At 32.5% G+C, this 19,020-nt stretch overlaps 1 protein-coding gene across 2 annotated transcripts; it reads right to left on the bottom strand.

The window, feature by feature from the left end:
* Window positions 1–1,257: 1,257 nt before the first annotated feature.
* On the bottom strand, window positions 1,258–18,187 carry LOC127731925 (tetraspanin-1-like). 2 transcript variants are annotated; one of them, XM_052240772.1, is made up of 8 exons: window positions 18,142–18,187; window positions 12,623–12,734; window positions 10,362–10,577; window positions 9,242–9,316; window positions 7,643–7,753; window positions 6,060–6,224; window positions 3,469–3,552; window positions 1,258–2,364 (listed from the first exon to the last, which is right to left on the bottom strand). In XM_052240772.1, the coding sequence occupies exons 2-8, from the start codon at window positions 12,692–12,694 to the stop codon at window positions 2,293–2,295; spliced, it is 795 nt and encodes a 264-aa protein (XP_052096732.1). In that variant the 5' UTR covers window positions 12,695–12,734; window positions 18,142–18,187; the 3' UTR covers window positions 1,258–2,292. The 2 variants fall into 2 exon arrangements, with proteins under 2 accessions (XP_052096732.1, XP_052096731.1); XM_052240771.1 differs by lacking the exon at window positions 18,142–18,187 and adding an exon at window positions 17,956–18,035.
* Window positions 18,188–19,020: the final 833 nt, after the last annotated feature.

Below are 19,020 nucleotides of genomic sequence, written 5' to 3'. Positions count from 1 at the left end.
CTGTAAATAATAAAATACATCTTCCATGGTGATAAAAGTTATTGATGAAGAGGATGCTTGGTGAATAGCAAACACATAAATGGCCATTCATCACGTCTATCATCACATTAAATATTGTTAACACAAAAAATGACAAAAAAGTGTACTCTATAGCATTAATTTGTCAGATAAATAATACTGTTCACAGATGCAACTGTCACAGCTGTTCACACAAAAATTACGAAAGTCTACACAATCTATCAATATTTAATAGCTTTTATCAGTTTACCTGTACAGAGGACTTAGGCCTATCCTGACAAAGATATACATTATCAATATAATAACATTAAATGTACCAATTTTACTGCACCAGATGATTATTTCTACAATTTATGTCTCTTCTGTGATGCTCAAAGCTTAATACAAATCCATCAGTATGCGATAGCAGTTAAAATTTAACCTCTGTCATATTTACACCTATGGCCATAATAGCAAATGTTCACACGGCATCAAGATACCAAAAAGGGTCCAATTAGTCTGATTTTCAAACATCTAAAATCACTAGTATTGAACCAACTGAAATCATATTTTCCTGATTCATGTCTTCAACAAATGTTGTTTCTTTGATGATGATTGGAAATTCAAAATGACAACCAGCAGAAGTCAATGTTTACATTGAATTAAGAGCAATTACATTTTCCTTTTTGGTTAAACAAAAATTATGAAGTGAAAAGAAAACAAATCATGCAAAATGTTGTTAGAAGGTACTTGCTAAGTATTGTTTTGTTTTTATTTTGCACTAATGAAACTTACAATATGACTTTAAGGAGTTCAATTGGTCTGATTTCGGTTCTCTGGAACCATTGGACAATTTCAAACCAAATTAGAAATATGTACCTTTAAAGGTCCTGACCAAAAGTGCTGTTACTTTGAAGCAGATTTGAAATTTAAAATTGCCTCCAGCTGAGGTCAAAGATTACATTGAAACCCTATATGAAATAACTTTGTTTGAATTTGAATGTTTTACAGAGGCGCCAATTGGACTTTTTCATAGATGTTCATCTCAAAAACTACTGAACCAATTGAAACCATACATGCAAGAAATGTTCCATATCTTTTAACTTTGGTTTTGGTAGAAAACCTATTTTTGGATATTTGGACCAATCTAACTGGTTAGAGATTAAGGCTTATGGGAGCCCCTAGTTTCAACAATCTTTACACCTAATACTGAAAGCTAATGATCAGTGGGGGGACTTAAAAAATTAAGAGAATAAGACATCAAAGCAAACAAAAATATGTTTTTTTTTTATTAAATAAAAATATTTTACATCCTCAAATAGATTTATGTAGTTGCTGGATCTCGTTCTTTGAAATAAATATTAATAGCACCGAAAATTAGAGCACCACCATACAACATTGTTGTATATTGTGACTTTATCCCCGTTCTCCTGCATTCATAAATTCCAGTTAACTCGAGGATCATTGTTATGTTCTCTATACGTTTGGAAAAAAATGAATGCCTTTGTTGAGCTTTAATCGCTATTGGTTTTGTAGTGTTCGTTAATTTATATTTTGATCTTTGTTCACACTTCGAGCACATTCCTAACAAAGTGTATGCAAAGATTCTCACTATTTTTTTACCTATGACCTACCAATATACCTGCAACAATCAAGGTCAACCGTTCACATTTACAAGACGGATAAATATTTGTAAACAATGTACATTTTAAGTAAATTATCTACTGTAAAATATAAAATTGATGTCCAGACATAATATTCACTCTCAATCGCTTGATTACCCATGTAGAATCTGACGGGTAGATTTTGAACAACCTATCTTCATATTCCAAGTGCATCTTTGAGTTGAGTCTGAGTTGAAGCGTTGAGTATTGCTCAGGATTGACAGTTCAACGTATGTATATCTCATTTGAATAATTACATGGGTAATAATCAGACCATACGAGTTCTATTGTTATATTTACATTTATACACAATCATAGTGATTATTTTCCAACAGCTACGAAGCAAGATGTAACATCCCATCCTCGTAATACATTGGTTAGAATGTCTGGTCGAGTAGGAATGCCCTACGAGAATCAGGTATTCCAATGTCACAGTTGGCAAGGGGTTGATCACGAATGCTCGATCATTAGAGTCTCAACAAAAAGCAATTTCCAGACAGTCTGTTGACAACAGTATTTAAAGAATGGAAATAATCAAAATATTTTAAATAAAAATGTATGTACAGGCATGAATATGAGTATATTGCAATTAATAATATCAGGGTTTAGCATGATTCTCTATTGGTTGATGTTACTCTTTGAAATTGTAAGAATTCTCCACTTTAGTACACATCATCAGGAAAGACAAGATCATCATAACTAACTGTAAAAAAATAATTTTGATAAAATTATTATGCATTGCAAGAGATAAAAACATGCTTAACATATTTGATTGATGTTCAGCGGCAAATATTTCGAACATAATATTCAGGATGAACTATGTATTAGTTTAGTTTAAACAGTATTCTATTCAAATAAATTGAATTGGATTTGGCAACAGGCAAAGCCTATGTCTCCATGAACTATGCATGACATATATAATGAAAGTACATTCGATTATGTCTACAAAAGATAACTTTGATTTAAAAAATGCTTGCTATTTTTTATACATTTCAATCGTGTGTTATGGCGTTAACCTAAAAAGTGCAACATGTGAAAATTATTTCTACTGTTGTTTGCTTAACGTTCAGCAGCAAATATTTCATGCACATTCAGACAAATTTTTCAATGAAGTTTGCAAATATTCCATGCACATTCAGACAAATTTGACAAATACGCTGAAAGAATATGCGATTGTATTGTACATATATGGACTTGCTAGTTACAAGCAAATGTTAAATTTGTGTTCCAATTGAAACGATGCATATGATCGTTAAGGATAGCACATCATGTTGCACTTGGTCTCCTTGGTCCACGGCATAAATTGTAATACGGCTGGGATATTTCCCTTTCTTGTCTTACGAGATACGAAACATGTATGATATATATGTGTTTGTAGACTGTTGTTTGTCTTTTGGTCGTTTTTGTTTTTCGTAATGGCATTGTCAGTTCTTTTTCAGAAGTTTGTTTTGGACTTATGAGTGTGACTATCTCTTTGGTAATCTTCCACCTCTCTTTTGAATATTTTTTTTTAAAAAGAAAAAGCGGTTTCGATTGTTATTTACATTTCATTATATTACGCTCTAATGTTGTAGAGAAGGAACCAGTTTAGTACATTTGAAAGTTCGTCTATTCCCAGCACAACTGGCTTTTAATAGGAACTGTGTTCAAAATCAAAATTCAATAGAAAATTTCTACAAAATAAAACAGATTCAAATCTGCTTATTTCTTTCAAACATTCATTTTATATCTTGTGGCGTAACATAAAATGCGCCGCATATGAACAAATACGTATTTATTTATTAGTAGTTCATTAGTATTTCATTACCTGACAGAAGACAAGTGTAGCAGCAACTCCAATGATAACAGAGAAATATCTTTCAAACAAATCTGCTAAAGCTTCTTTACATCCCTAAAACATTTACAAATCAGAGTAAACTTTACTCGTATATTTTAAATGAGAAATCGACTTTTATGCCTTAATAAAATTATATGTTTTAATCCTCCTTGTTTGTATTTAAAAAAAAAAATCTGCAATTCTCCAATACACATAACCAGACTATAGTGGTTCATTACGTCTGCTGCTTCGGTGGTGCACTTTGACAACCATATGAAGTGTTCACTTTGCGTATTACTTAATGGCAGTGTTTTCTTTGCGTTTTACTAGCTGGCAGTGTTTACTTTGCGTTTTACTTGCTGGAAGTGTTTACTTTGCGTTTTACTTGCTGGAAGTGTTTACTTTGCGATTTACTTGTTAGCAGTATTTACTTTGCGTTTTACTTGTTGGCAGTGTTTACTTTGCGTTTTAATTGCTGGAAGTGTTAACTTTGCGTTTTACTTTCTGGAAGTGTTTACTTTGCGATTTACTTGTTGGCAGTGTTTACTTTGCGTTTTACCTGTTAGCAGTGTTTACTTTGTGTTTTAATTGCTGGAAGTGTTTACTTTGCGTTTTACTTGCCGGAAGTGTTTACTTTGCGTTTTACTTGCCGGAAGTGTTTACCTTTCGTTTTACTTGCCGGAAATGTTTACTTTGCGTTTGACATGCTTTCCCAAAGATCTTAAAGGAATTTTTGAACGATCGATCGGTGGATTGATGGGTGTTTCACATTCAGCAGCAAACAAATCATGCTTATTCAGGACAAACTCATTTTAATTGGAAAATGAATATGACATGCGTTGTACTAGACGAACACAATGAGCCTATAACTTGTGAACTCATAGGATAACATCTTGCATGACGAAAAATTAAACTACAGACACTTTATTTTGTTTGCGTGCTGACCAGTTTTCTCTTCTTTTTTAAAAGTCAGAAACAACGTACCATCAGTAATCATTTGGTGTTTAATTTTCTATTTCCAAGAGGTAAATTTAAGGGACTTTGAGATTTTGGTCTAACGCTTTTAAGGTACAACATATTGTTGTTCAAGTACTATAATAACAAACAATGACGTAGTGGCAACAGAATATAGAATAATTCATTGGTATATACTACCACATGAACCATTAGGTTTAAAGGTTAAGCTTAATTACAATGTACCTCTCACTATTCGGTTGCTTTTTTTAATCGTCCCCAATATCAATTCACAACCACCATAATGTCTTTATTTATTCATATAATGATTTTTTTTAGAGCACTTGATATCCCATATTGCGAAATGATATTCACAAAAACAGTTTCAAGTATAATATTTTACATGTCTCCGAAATTATCTGTACCCCTTTCTTAGAGAAAATCACTACATTACCCCGAAATAGAGAGTTCAAATATGCAATTCCCTATCAATAAAAAAGGAGAAATTATATCTCTGAAACATCTAAATAAACTCAACAAAAGCCTAGCTTTGTCCCCCCTTTTTCGTATAATTCTTTCAACATTAAACTAATAGTACACAATCAGTAGCATTTCACCCTCTTACACACATATCTCTTGTGTAATGATTCATTGAAATCGATTTGATGAAATAAACACCATTTAATTTCATTGCTAGCTGTACCGTGTGTAATAATTTAAGAGGATCTGGTTGAAGGGGTCCTTCATTTCTGTATTCTTCAATTTTTTAGACTAATTTTCTCTATTCTTTACATGTTATGCCCATTATTCTCTATTCTTTATCTGTTAGACCTTTTTGTCTCTATTCCTGACTTTTTTTACCTTTTTAGTCTGCACTTTAGCCCATTATTCTCGTTTCTGTAAACCCCTTCCAATAATGTTGTGATTATGCACAGGTGTATGATACATACATAGAACAAAGGAAAATTGATCAATACTTCTTTTAATAATAAATGTACTTTCCTTTTATGTCAATAAAAATGAGAGTTCGGTTATACGTCAATTTGAATACAACCCAACAAACAAACAAAAAATAGATCAAAGACACAAGTGGTCGTAGAAGTTATCAACTATAGGTCACCACGGCCTTAACAATGAGCAAAACCCATACCGCATAGCAAACTATAAAAGGTCCCGAAATGACTAAAGTTTACATTGCTCGATTGATACTTCAAGTATTATCTAAACTTTAACATTTTTAGAATATCTATTAAAATAGAATTATATATATATATAAATATATGAGACGTTGTATGAATGCCAATGAGACAACTATTTATCGTAGATGTAAACAACAAATGAAGAACAAATGTGACAGATAGAAACCAACGACAACCATCGTACTTTATTTGTCCGTTTAACTTTTTTGAATCCAGTGCCACAAATAAGTTTTTGTCGTACAAAATTAAAAGCCTGCTTTGAATTAGAATAGTACTAAATTTATTAGATATTTATTCAAGCTACCAAATTTTAGCTGAACTAAAAATACCATCTTTTAGTTGTTTTAATCATTCTTGAGAAGGTTTATATAATTCATAAACAAACAATTTTCTCAAGAAGAAAAAAACACTTAGTGTACTTATATTTACCATTGTGTAAGAGTTAACGGGTGTTGGATTTGCCACACATTGGTCTGATAACGTCATGTTTTTACAGCATGCCGGAGGGATCTGTTGAGTTACGTTGTTGACAGTAGTATTCCATTTAGTAGCCGTAGAGAAATCTGCCGAATTATTAAAACCACAGCACTGCAACTGAAATATTTATTAAGCGAAAATTATAAAATTGAACACTTTGTCGGCGAAAACTTGATTCTAGATTAGAATTTTTGTTTACCATTCGTTTCGCTCCCGCCTAAAAATTGAAGGAGCTTCAAATGTTCTACATCGGAGCCTTTTGACTTAATACAGTAGCCATATTCAAATTAAAGGAGTTTAATCTGGGTTAAGGGAGATAACTCTTCAAATCATTAATACGTTTGTAATCGGCAGTTTCATTACTGAGTTTTAAGCTTTCATGTGAAACATAATCTAATTAAACTGTGTTACTCAAAAGCTTTCAACACATTTATGAAAAATGGTGGAAACAAACGTTAAATTTATTTTTAAGAGTTTATGGTTTCCTGTAACCTAGGTCTACTATTTTGAAAATTTGTAAAAAAAAAATCCATTTGTTTCTTTGAAGACGGAAAAACGTGGCTGGTGTGACTTCCTGGTCCGCACACAACATAATTCTTTTCCAGCGGTAGCTAATGATATACAATCCATCCCAACGTTATTACTTTTTTAATCCTACGAAGTAAGAATATTTCCCAGTGCATTACAAATTATGTATAAGCGATAAAATCATAAACAATCCAAATATCCATTCTTTCATTGTTATAACCTCGTGTTTCCCGACCTGACATATCAACATTTGTCTTATATTCTTACATAACTAATTTTTCGTAATACTGCATTAAATATGTTTTTCCTATTTGTCTTATATTACTAACTTTTTGCTGTACTGCATTAAATATAATTTCCCATTTGTCTTATATTACTAACTTTTTGCTGTAATGCATTAAATATATTTCCCCATTTGTCTTATATTATTAACTTTTTGCTGTACTGCATTAAATGTATTTTCCCATTTGTCTTATATTACTAACTTTTTGCTGTAATGCATTAAATAGAATTTCCTATTTGTCTTATATTACTAACTTTTTGCTTTTCTGCATTAAATGTATTTTCCTATTTGTCTTTATATTACTAACTTTTTGCTGTACTGTATTAAATGTATTTTCCCATTTGTCTTATATTACTAACTTTTTGCTTTTCTGCATTAAATGTATTTTCCTATTTGTCTTATATTACTAACTTGTTGCTGTACTGTATTAAATGTATTTTCCCATTTGTCTTATATTACTAGCTTTTTTGTTGTTCTGCATTAAATGTATTTTCCCAATTGTCTTATATAACCAACTTTTTGTTGTACTGCATCAAATGTATTTTCCCATTTGTCTTATATTAGTAACTTTTTGCTGTACTGCATTAAATATATTTCCCCATTTGTCTTATATTAGTAACTTTTTGCTGTACTGCATTAAATATATTTCCCCATTTGTCTTATATTAGTAACTTTTTGCTGTACTGCACTAAATATATTTCCCCATTTGTCTTATATTACTAACTTTTTGCTGTACTGCATTAAAATGTATTGTAAATATATTCTCGCTATCCGCCACTCCATCAAATTCCTCTTTTATACTTCTACCTATGGCCTTCTCCATTGTTGATTCCACCTGAAAATTAACGTTATTCAGTTCAATTAGTCACTTACCAACAGAAATTGGGGTTTTATGTCAAGAAAACAACAACCCAAAAATACAATACTACTAAAATGATATCAAAGGGGCAATCGAAATTCCTAACTTCAATAAAAATGAAATCTAGAAGTCGATCAACACAACGACGAGCTCTGTGAATAGATCATTCATAGGGGTACTAAAATATTGTACCTTCTATTTGTCAGAAATTAAGGTGTAGACTTTTTTTTACGACGTAGAAAATTAACACAAAGTCTTCACTGGATATCTCTATAATAATGATATTCCGTATTTGATTTTGGATGGGTATTATTTGCATTAATATATGAAAATAAAATTAAAATATTTCTAAAATAGAAATTGTCCCTCGAACACATTTGCTTTTTGATAAATGATAAGTAACAGTGAATATCACGACATTAGTATTGTTAGTTTTAATATCACATTTAATCGACACCGGTCATTCATAATCTATACCGAGCTCGTTCAGGACAGTAACATAGATAAAGTACACAACAGTGTAAGCGTGTTTATTCCGGCCAACTATTGTTTACTAGAGACTATTGTATGTAAATAGTGTGAAAACCGTTGTTTATGTTTATGGTAGACTGGTATATTGTTTAGGGAGCTACCATTTGATTTTTATGGGGGGGGGGGGGGGGGGGGGTTGCTAGGATGAAATTTGAAAAAAATAGGCAGGACAGGAGTTTTGAGTAAAAAAAATGGCAGGATGAGATTATTTGCAAAAAAAAAGGCAGGATGACAATTTATGTAAACAAAAAAGTCAGGATTAAAAAAAAAAAAAAAAAAAAGGCAGGACCAAATAGAGTGAAAAATAAAAAGGCAGGACCGAATAGAGGGGAAAATAAAAAGGCAGGACAAAATTTTTCATCCTAGCCCCCCATAAAAATCAAATGGTAGCTCCCTTACATAAATTAATGGGTTAAAATGAGAATAATTGTCAGGGAACCAATTAATTCATCTGAATCAATCCAGCGTTATTGTTGATGGATATAAAACACTAGGAATGTTCATCCTTCGGATAAAGTACAAATGCGGAATCAAACATTCCTTGGATAAAAAACACTGATTTTTTGGGTACATTTTTTTTACATAAATCACCTATGCAAGTTTTAGTTACTTCCAATACCCCCCAAAAATACCAAGCTCCATTTTTTTTTAAATATTTCCTCCTTCGAGAAAACCCTCTTCGAAATCTTATGGCGAGTGTTGGATATTTTACACTAGACCCGCATTAAAAAACCTAGTACATTTTTGTTGGTGGATATAAAACACTAGGAATTTTCATCATTCGGATAAACTACACTGGCGGAATCAAACCACTGTTACAACAGTACAAGTTAAAACAAATGATCATTTAAAACAAACGCATGGTATGGTGTATATGATTAAAATAATTTATAGAAAGTGGCGTTTACTGCATTAAAATAGTAAAAATACTACCGTATGTTTGAATACAACTCCCAGTACTGTTGCCGCTACTTCTACAGCCATCGCTAACGCAATTAACATTGTATACTGAAATATAAAAAAAAATGTGAAACACCATTTTGACATTACAAAATATTCCCCAAATTCAAGAGTATTTTTACAAGTGAATTCTTCTTAATAGTTTTTTGTGCACATTATCTTAATGTAAGTCATGCATGATCCAGTAAATAAATAACTATCATTACCAAGAGTCATCCAAAATGACTAAAGTCAGACAATGTACTTAAGAGAAAGCCGATTTAAAAAAAAATAGATTCCAAAATCAATAAGTTGATAAAAAAAAAAAAAAAAACACTTCAAGAACAAATCTACCTCAACTAGCAGGTGACTTGGGTTTAGAAATAAGGTAAACTGGATTAGCTTTAAGACCTATATTTATTGAAGGGGGCGTCCGTTCGGCTTTGTGGGCTGTATAGATACGCAGATACGTCCGGTTAAAAAAGGAAGCGTTTAATCAGATATTTCAAGTTGAGAGAGTTTCAAGCTCTTTGTACATTAAAAAAAAACATTTACAACACGTCTTTGGTGAATCCTTATAGATATACCCTATTGCAAAGCAACACAATTTTTGTCCCTATCCAACAATCAGATTTCCCTCTTTCCATTCCACGATTTACTTAACAGTACCTACGATTTTATATATTGTTTAATTGGTTCTCTTCCTGAACATGTATGAGATATTTGCCACTGGACACCAAATAATCACCAATCAATCAATTAAATGAGGTCAACTGAACCTTGTCCAATCAACAAGGCAAGAACATTTGCTTCAGGCTAAAACTGAAGGATGTAAAAATATTATTTAAACTCCAGCTTTAATATTCAAATTCCTCTAAGTTCCACTATCCTCCCCCCAATCCGATTTTGACCGTCTGAGTAACATGAATACAAGGAAAATATGCCACACCTCTTTACCATAAATTTTATCATAATAATCTAAAACACTTTTAAATATACAAGTTGAAAAACTAATAAGATTGAAAAAGAGTAAATAAAAAAAAAGAAATTTATAAAAGGAATTAGGAGGATACGCACTAGTCAACATTTCCACAATTTTATTAACAATACGTACTGCAGCTAATAAGATCATACTTTCTGTTGCTGCAGCGACGATTCCCAGTATACCGAATAGTGCTACACCAAAACCACCAGCAACGATGATATAGGACCCAGTTTTTACATAGGAAGTATCAAACAGTTCTATTTCATCCAGATGTGTAAAATGCATGAAACTAGGGTCATCTAGCGCTATCCATATTCCAAGTCCTGCTGCAACAAGACCAAAAAGCTGAAATCGAATAAAGCTGTAATTAGTTATGGTTATTCAAATATAAGTAAGACTTACGGTGACCCATAGTTGTTAACTTCTATTTCATTTGGTCTCTGATGGAGAGTTGTCTCATTGGCAATTATATCGCATCTTCTTATTTTTATATTATTTCATTTTTTCACTAACACCGACATGTTGAGAGTGAATCTCAATTGGGATAAAACTTTACAATAAAAACATGGCTGCGAGTGTCTGAACACGAACTCTCCATCTGTATGTAGCAACAGTCATTCAACACGATTTCCATGATAGATGGTTGTATTTTAAAACAAAGCTTTTGGACAAAGGTTTGTCTGTGGTCTTTTTATTGTCTCCAAAGTTTAAAAAAAAACAACTAAATAAGATTTATAATAATAACTCTTTAAAAAGTAAGATTGAAGTGTCATTCTCTTATTACAGGTAAGAAAGTGTAGTTTTATTATTAAGATAGGTCAAGATGACAAGTGAAACACTCTTTCTTTAAAATTAAAATTTGAATCTAAAAAAGATAAAATACAGCTTTGGTCATATTTAATTACAAAATTACATAATACAGATCTTGGGTTTTGATGAGACAAGTAATAACACTCATTTCTTATCCATCAATGCAATAATAAGTAACAAAAAAAATTACTTGAGTAGATCCAATATGGATGTCTTGTATTTATAGTTAATTTGTAGAAAAAAATAAAAAAAATTCGTACATCTTTTTAAGCTAAGATTTTGATTTGTAACATATCATCTGTAGATACAAATGAGACTGACAACTGTACCGGTTTGGCTGACGTCCATAACAAAGATGACAGAAGTACTTAATTAATAGACATCTGTAATCCAAGGTTATGTTTTCTTCTTTCATTATACATAGAAAATACAATATGTTGAAGGTAAATATTTCCAACATGCGTGTAATGTAAAATGTTTTGAAAGAAGACGTTTTTTTATAGATGATAGATGAAAACAAAATACGAACACAAATCAGATTAGGAAAAATTGGAGCGCCCCTCTCTAGCATAACTAAATACATTCATATGTTTATAAGTAAGAATTGAATAAGCAGAATTACTGCATGTTCAATCAATGCAAAAAGGGGGAGGGCGGAGGGGGGGTCTACTATGCAGTACAACCACCGATATCAAAATGTAGGTCGGCACTGATTTAAAAAAAAAAACGGTTCTTGTTTTGATTATTGTTTAATATTTGTATCTACCTTTTGTAAGCCCATTGATAGAGAAGAGAGAGGAGGAGTGGGTGGGGGTCGCAAATGACATATAAAACACTAGTTTTTAAACATAGTATAGTAATGTGCCTTTCCAAAATCAGGATCCTCGATTTTCTGTGATGGTCTTATGTTATGAATAAAATGAAATGTGGTATGCTAATAGGTGAATGAGACAGACGATACAAAGGTATTGCTGTCTCATTGACATATACATCACATCTTCTTTAGATTCATAGATAAATTCATAAAATTAAAATGCGAATGACACATGGCAAATTATGATTCAACGATGAAATATTTTCTGGAATATTGACCAGTGTGATATTATAATAGTTTACTTACCGCTCCTGGTTTGTTGACCAGGATGATATTGTAATTGTTCACTTGCCGCTACAAGTATGTTGACCGGGATGATATGGTAATTGTTCACTTACCGCTACTTGGTATGTTGACCAGGATGATATGATAATTGTTCACTTACCACTACTGGTATGTTGACCGGGATGATATGATTATATAGATATAAGAAGATGTGGTATGGTTTACTAACCGCTACTGGTATGTTGACCGGGATATGATATGATAATAGTTTTACCACTACTGGTATGTTGACCGGGATGATATGATAATAGTTTACTTACCGCTACTGGTATGTTGACCGGGATGATATGATAATTGTTCACTTGTGTGATATGATAATTGTCACTTACCGCTACTGGTATAATGACCAGTGTGATATGATAATAGTTTACTTACTGCTACTGGTATGTTGACCGGGATGATATGATAATTGTTCACTCACCGCTACTGGTATGTTGACCAATATAATTGTAACTTTGATACATGTTCTCCGACCGCCTTCTTCCAAAGTCATTATGGAAAATTATAACTAGACTATCACACAGAAACTAAATCTGCAAAAGAATTCTGAACTGATTGAATAAGGCAAGTTGAAAAAAAAACTTCATTCAAATCAGAGCGTAAACGAGGGGTCGGAAAAGAGGTATACTCCTCTTTTCTCCTTTCTTTATCTAATTTTCTTTTTTACCCTTTTGTCGTCCGATTAACTTGTTCTCGACCATCATATTGAATGTGTTTTAAGTGTTTTAGTGAATTCAAGTTATGGAATATAAACAATAGCTAACAACAGTCATTATTAAAGCAAAACAAATTTTACGATACATTCTGAGCTCTGATAAAAAGCCATGTCTAAGTAGGGACTGTGTCGAAATGTCTACCGTCATAATTTCATATATTTTTTTAGACGAATTCAAAGTGAATCTAAATCAAGCAAGTCGATAGAAACAGAAACTATGTAAATTGAATTCAGTTTATAAAAGGATCTATGTGTATGGTTTTTCATGTACGAAAGTCACGTTGCATGTAATATTTTTTACTTTAGCTTTTTTGAAACGAGGGTGTGATACCCGACATATTTACTTCATGATTTACAGAAGGTGCCTGTCTCAAGTAATGACTTTTGAGAGACGAAGACATGCTTTGTTTTGATTAGTTGATTGGAGAATGATACCAAATATATGTTCATCTCTGTTGTAATCACTCATTAAGCAAGTTCATTGGTTGATTGATTAATTGTGTTTTCTTGACGTCCAGTGGCAAATACTAGTAGTTCTTGCATATTTAAGATGAATTTGAATTGGAGAATGCTTTTGAAAACAACTTTATAATTGGGATTCTAGTTCAATGACAGTAAACTGGTCCCTTTCATAATTTTAACAATATGATATGTGTACTATCCGAAGGAATAATGATTTTTATCTTATTTTATTTTTCTTTTCAGAAAAAAAGGGGGGGGGGGGGGTCCACGCTTAAATGATATTCATCCTTAAGTTTTGTCATTCGTATCACCGCTGAATAAATTAAAACATAAATTACATTTTACACATATCAATTCAATCATGATGCATGTATTGACATTTATCTACAAGCTGATACTTACATGTAATGCGCTAACTCATAAACTCATCACGTGACACTCGAATGAGTTGTTACAAAATTGGAAATTCTTACATTGTAAGCCAACAGCGTTTATAAAAGATCACTTAATTTCTCATTGATTTCAAAGGGGCGTATGAATAATTGCGTGGTTACTTTCAAAAATAATGTTTATATTGATTTCGTACAAGAGAATTATCAACATATGTCGCTTTTATTATAAAAAATATTTTGAATGAATGACATGTTTTGAAAATCTTTATTTTGCCATTAAAGTTTGGTTGTTATGACATTTCTAAACAACAAAACATGCAAGTAAACAAATAAATGAACGCACTGTTGCAAAATTTATCAATTGTTATATTTCTTCCAATAAATTGCATAAGTAGTATCAATTTAAATTCAAATCACAGATAGCTTTTATACTATCTTTTTTTTGTAGACGGAGGTAATCCAGATTAATGAGGGTCTGGATGGGGTTTACAGAATAAAGAATGATGGGCCAATACTACAGAATAAGGAATGAACAATTAAAACACTAGGCCACCGAAAGCTGAATTACTTGTTCAGTCTAGGTGGCCGAGTGGTCTAGAGCGCTGTACACAGTGCAGGCGGTGTTGTCTCGATATCCCAATAGCATGAGTTCGAATCCCTGCGAGGAAAGAACAAAAATTTGCTTCCGCAAATTTGCAGATTTAACATTGTTGTGCTGATATTTAGAATGAATATGATATGTGTTTTCAGCCGTGTATCACCTTCACTGGTGATCCAATCCATGGATCTGTCGTAGAGTTGGCACATGTTTAGGCGTACTTATTAAAATAATTATTTCTGTGACTGTATTTTACCATCCTTTAAGATAGATATTTAGCTAATCTGCAATCAATTCCATCTTCATGCCTAATATATCATGTACTGTGTTACAACTCTAGATTCTACTGACGAGGAAAGGTAATACTAGGCCACCGAAAGCCGAATCATTAGTTCAGTTTAGGTGGCCGAGTGGTCTAGAGCGCTGGAGACAGTGCACGCGGTGTTGTCTCGATATCCCAAAAGCATGAGTTCGAATCCCGGCGAGGGAAGAACAAAAATGTGCTTCCGCAAATTTGCAGATTTAACATTGTTGTGATAAATATATGTCATAACTAAATCAATGATGAGATTTCTGACTTGGGACAGACACATTAACTTGTGGCATTGCCTGGGCCAAACTCAAAAACCCATCAGTGTTTTATTATAGAGTGGTTAGTACTTTAACGACTCACCAAGGCTACGATCGATATGAGGGAAGCAGCAGTAAGTCTGTTTTTCAAATTAACAATTTCCCCATAGATCAATAAAAAATAACGAGTTAATGCATCTTCTCAAAAATAATTTCAATACTGGATTTGTTGGTCATATAAACAATCGTCATGTAACCAGCGTTTGTACGGGAATGATTTTTACGAAACAATTCGTCTTTTATGTATTAGGATAAAAGTAAGGAGGCATATCTCTTATGTAAAGTTGCCTTAAACAAGCTGATGTGCTTATGTCTTTTTTTTTTATGCTCTTAAATATTCTATTTTTTATGCATTCAAAACAAACCTCTCTCCCTCTCTCTCTCTCTCTCTCTCTCTCTCTCTCTCTCTCTCTCTCTCTCTCTCTCTCTCTCTCTACACGAGGCATTTGGAATGAGAATGACTATCAAATTAGAAATACTATGTATTCACAGACATATATTACCCAGGCATTTCCCCCCTGGTGTCATTAATATCATTTAGGGCATGGTTACGTATTTTTACATCCCGAACAGGCAAGCAGATGCCCCGCAATTGTTTAACTGCCGGTCGTAAGAACGCCAAATTGACCATATTTTTATTCCCCAGTCAACCTTGGAGCTCCAAGTGGTGGGATACCAGGCTTTGTCCATAAAGATTGCATATACAAAAGTCTCCCTGACTTGAGACAGGCACTTTCAGTAACTGCTAGTTCTCTTAGACCGTTAATTTTTGTCTTTTGTCTTTATGTTAGTTGTGTTTTGTGCTTAGTGCAAATCCACATTCTGTATGTGCCTGTCCAAAGTCAGGAGACTGTATTTTAATGATTGTCGTTAGGTGTTGGCTGTCATATTTGTATTTCATTTATATTTTCTTCATAAATATGGCAGATAGTTTACTCGTTTAAAGTGTCATGTCGGAGCAGTTTATAGCTGACTATATGGCAAGGGTTTTACTGATTGTTGAAGGTCGTACGGTTACCAATAGTTGCTTACATCCACGTCATTGTGAACTCTGGTGAATAGTTTTCTAATTGAAAATCATACCACATCTCCTTATTTTAATATTTATAAATATTACTACATCAATGATCATTAAAGATTGAACTGCTGATCACTTTTAATCCAAATACAGGTCAATGAACTTCCCTAGGATGCTTATTAATTAGTATTAGCTTCCTTGAAGTCACGATTTATTGATAAAATCTTATTTGATTTAATTGTTAAGGTGTGAACATGAATAAGAAATGAAAAATTGATTTATAATGATTGATAAAAGATGTTTGGTTTTTCACATTTATTTTGTCGTGATGTAGTCCTCTAGATCAGTTAAGTTAGCTCCTTGCACCTTTTCTGTATTATTTATCTGTACTTTTGGCTGGTTATTTTTATGATACCTCTAACATCCTCTGATGCATACTCTTTAACCCATATCTACCCTCTTTTGATCTTTTTAACTAATTCATACACATGTATTTATATATATAAATAAGAAGATGTGGTATGAGTGCCAATGAGACAACTCTCCATCCAAGTCACAATGTGTAAAAAGTAAACAATTATAGGTCTAATTACGGCCTTCAACACGGAGCCTACCAGAGCTCAAATGAAGTGGATGTAAGCAATTATAGGGAGCCGTTATGCCTTCAACAATAAGAAAAACCCACACAGTATTTTCGGCTATAAAAGGCCTGACATATCTAAAATGTGAAACAATTCAAACGAGAAAACCAACGGCCTTATTTATAACCAAACAATTTACGAAAAAAAAAAAATATGACAGACATGAGCCAAAGACAGCCACTGAACTACAGGGTCCTGATTTGGGACAGGCACATAAAAAATGTGGCGGGGTTTTACACGTTTATGAGCGGTCAACCCTCCCCTAACCTTCTTTTGTTAGTATGCGTGAGCCCTTGGTCGATAAGTTTCTTTTAATTATTATGATTAAGTTTCTTTGTGGGTGTCATGTTTCTGTTTGCATTGACCATCAAATACAGTCATGAGCTTAATTGATTGTCCTGAGTTCATATACTAGTATAATGTTTATTTAATAGTAACTATCTCGATTCTAAACAAATGCGTTAAACTTTTCATCTGTCAAACAAAAATGCCAGTAAGCTTAAATCAGTTTTAATAAAAAAAAAAAAAACTAGTTTATAAATAATCATTGTGGATATGCGCACTTAAAAAACCAGAGGCTTAATTGAACATGTATTTGCTTTAACTGTATCTAATTCGACTTTACTACCCTCATCTCCTTAGGAAATACAAGGAATACTACTTCGGGTTTGTACTAACATGAACAACACGACGGGTGCCACATGTGGAGCAGGATCTGCTTACCCTTCAGGAGCACCTGAGATCACCCCCAGTTTTGATGGGGTTCGTGATGCTCAGTCTTTAGTTTTCTATGTTTTGTTTTGTTTTGTGTACTATTGTTTGTCTGTTTGTCTTTTTCTTTTTTAGCCATGTCGCTTTTTCGACTTATGAGTTTGAATGTCCCTTCGGTATCTTTTGCCTCTCTTCTACAGATCTCCTCGTTTAAAATTGAAAGAATACGCGTTTTAGAAATAGCTATACCTAAATGCCACTAAAATATCCATGGATAGAATGATTATATAAAAATGTATCAATTGATAACTTATTATTACAATGCATGAACTTAAAAATTCTTTTTAATCTAAATTTTTCAAAACAAGTCAAGAAAAGAAGGGTAGGTTATGTATTAAATTCTGTATTTCAACACATACAGCTATGTATTTTACGCTACGTCCTAAATAATATTAATTACAACATGTGAAAAAGCCCTGGGTACTATATACATTTCTGTGAAAACATAGAATTTCTAATTTAATGCTTATATAACGAATACACAGATATAATTAAATAACCTCAATTAATATTAAAAAAAAACTTACCTAAATTAAATGAAATGTTATATTATCCTTTATTTACAAGAAAACGAAGAAAATTAGTAAGCCACAAAAAGAGATGACTAAAAATCAATGTTACACAGATGTTACCTGAATATAAAGCCTTTACAAGTGTAAAAACCTATTTCATCATTATATTACTTGTCTAAATCAACATGTATACATACATACCATATAATGTGTTGCTATTCAACTTCACTTTTGGTATGTGCATGCTTTTAAGGCTTGTTTATTGTATACATGTTATTTTCTGTTATTTATATGGATGTATAGATCTCTGTATATATAGCATACGTCATTTCGTTGAGGGGGAATATGATACATTATTGTCATTATAGAATTAATGACGTTAGTGTTGTCACATGTGTGTACTAGTAATATAATGGAAAAGATGGACAAATTGTGTATAAACTTGTGTATCAAAATTACTTAATTGTTTTGCCTTACCCAATATGATTTTACCATTATTGGTGGAGATACACTGCACTGACAAATTATACGCATTTTGGTAAACCCGTAATGCACTTACAATATTGTGTGTGAAAATACCCCACTCCTTTTCCCCCTCTTTTTTTGATGCAGGAAAAACACAATACAAAACAAAAGCGAAAAAGCATATAAGAAGACCCCAATATAAAGTTCCCACTGCCAACAAAATATTACCAAAGGGTACAAACCGGGATAAAGGATAATGTTTGATTTAAAATACAGATATTGATAAAACAATGCTCGAAATAATACCGTAGAAAACAATGCTCAAATGTACAGAAAATAATTCTCGTTTGAATCGGTTTACATTTGTCATTTCTTTCGGGGCCCTTTATAGCTTACCATGCTGTATGGGTTTTACTCATTGTTGAAGGTCGTACGGTGTCCTAAAGTTGTTAACTTCTATGTCATTTGGTCTCTAATGTAGAGTTGTCTCATTGGCAAGCATTCCACATCTAAGTATATAACCGTCTGCATGCTTATCTACATATAAATTTCGGCGCCTTTACTACTAAGTATTTAGGATATGTGATACAATAATACCTTGAATGGGAAGGGTAA

This window comes from Mytilus californianus, unplaced genomic scaffold (assembly GCF_021869535.1).
Source record: "Mytilus californianus isolate M0D057914Y unplaced genomic scaffold, xbMytCali1.0.p SCAF_21, whole genome shotgun sequence".
NCBI lineage: Eukaryota > Metazoa > Mollusca > Bivalvia > Mytilida > Mytilidae > Mytilus > Mytilus californianus.
This window is presented reverse-complemented; position numbering and strand designations above follow the sequence as displayed.

Coding starts and splice junctions, on each gene's coding strand:
- LOC127731925 (XM_052240772.1), bottom strand. CDS start 12,694: ATGACTTTGGAAGAAGGCGGTCGGAGAACATGTATCAAAGTTACAATT. Junction 6,225..7,642: donor TTAATGCAGTACAGCAAAAA/GTTAGTAATATA, acceptor TAAATATTTCAG/TTGCAGTGCTGTGGTTTTAA. Junction 2,365..3,468: donor CTACACTTGTCTTCTGTCAG/GTAATGAAATAC, acceptor ATTTTTTTACAG/TTAGTTATGATGATCTTGTC.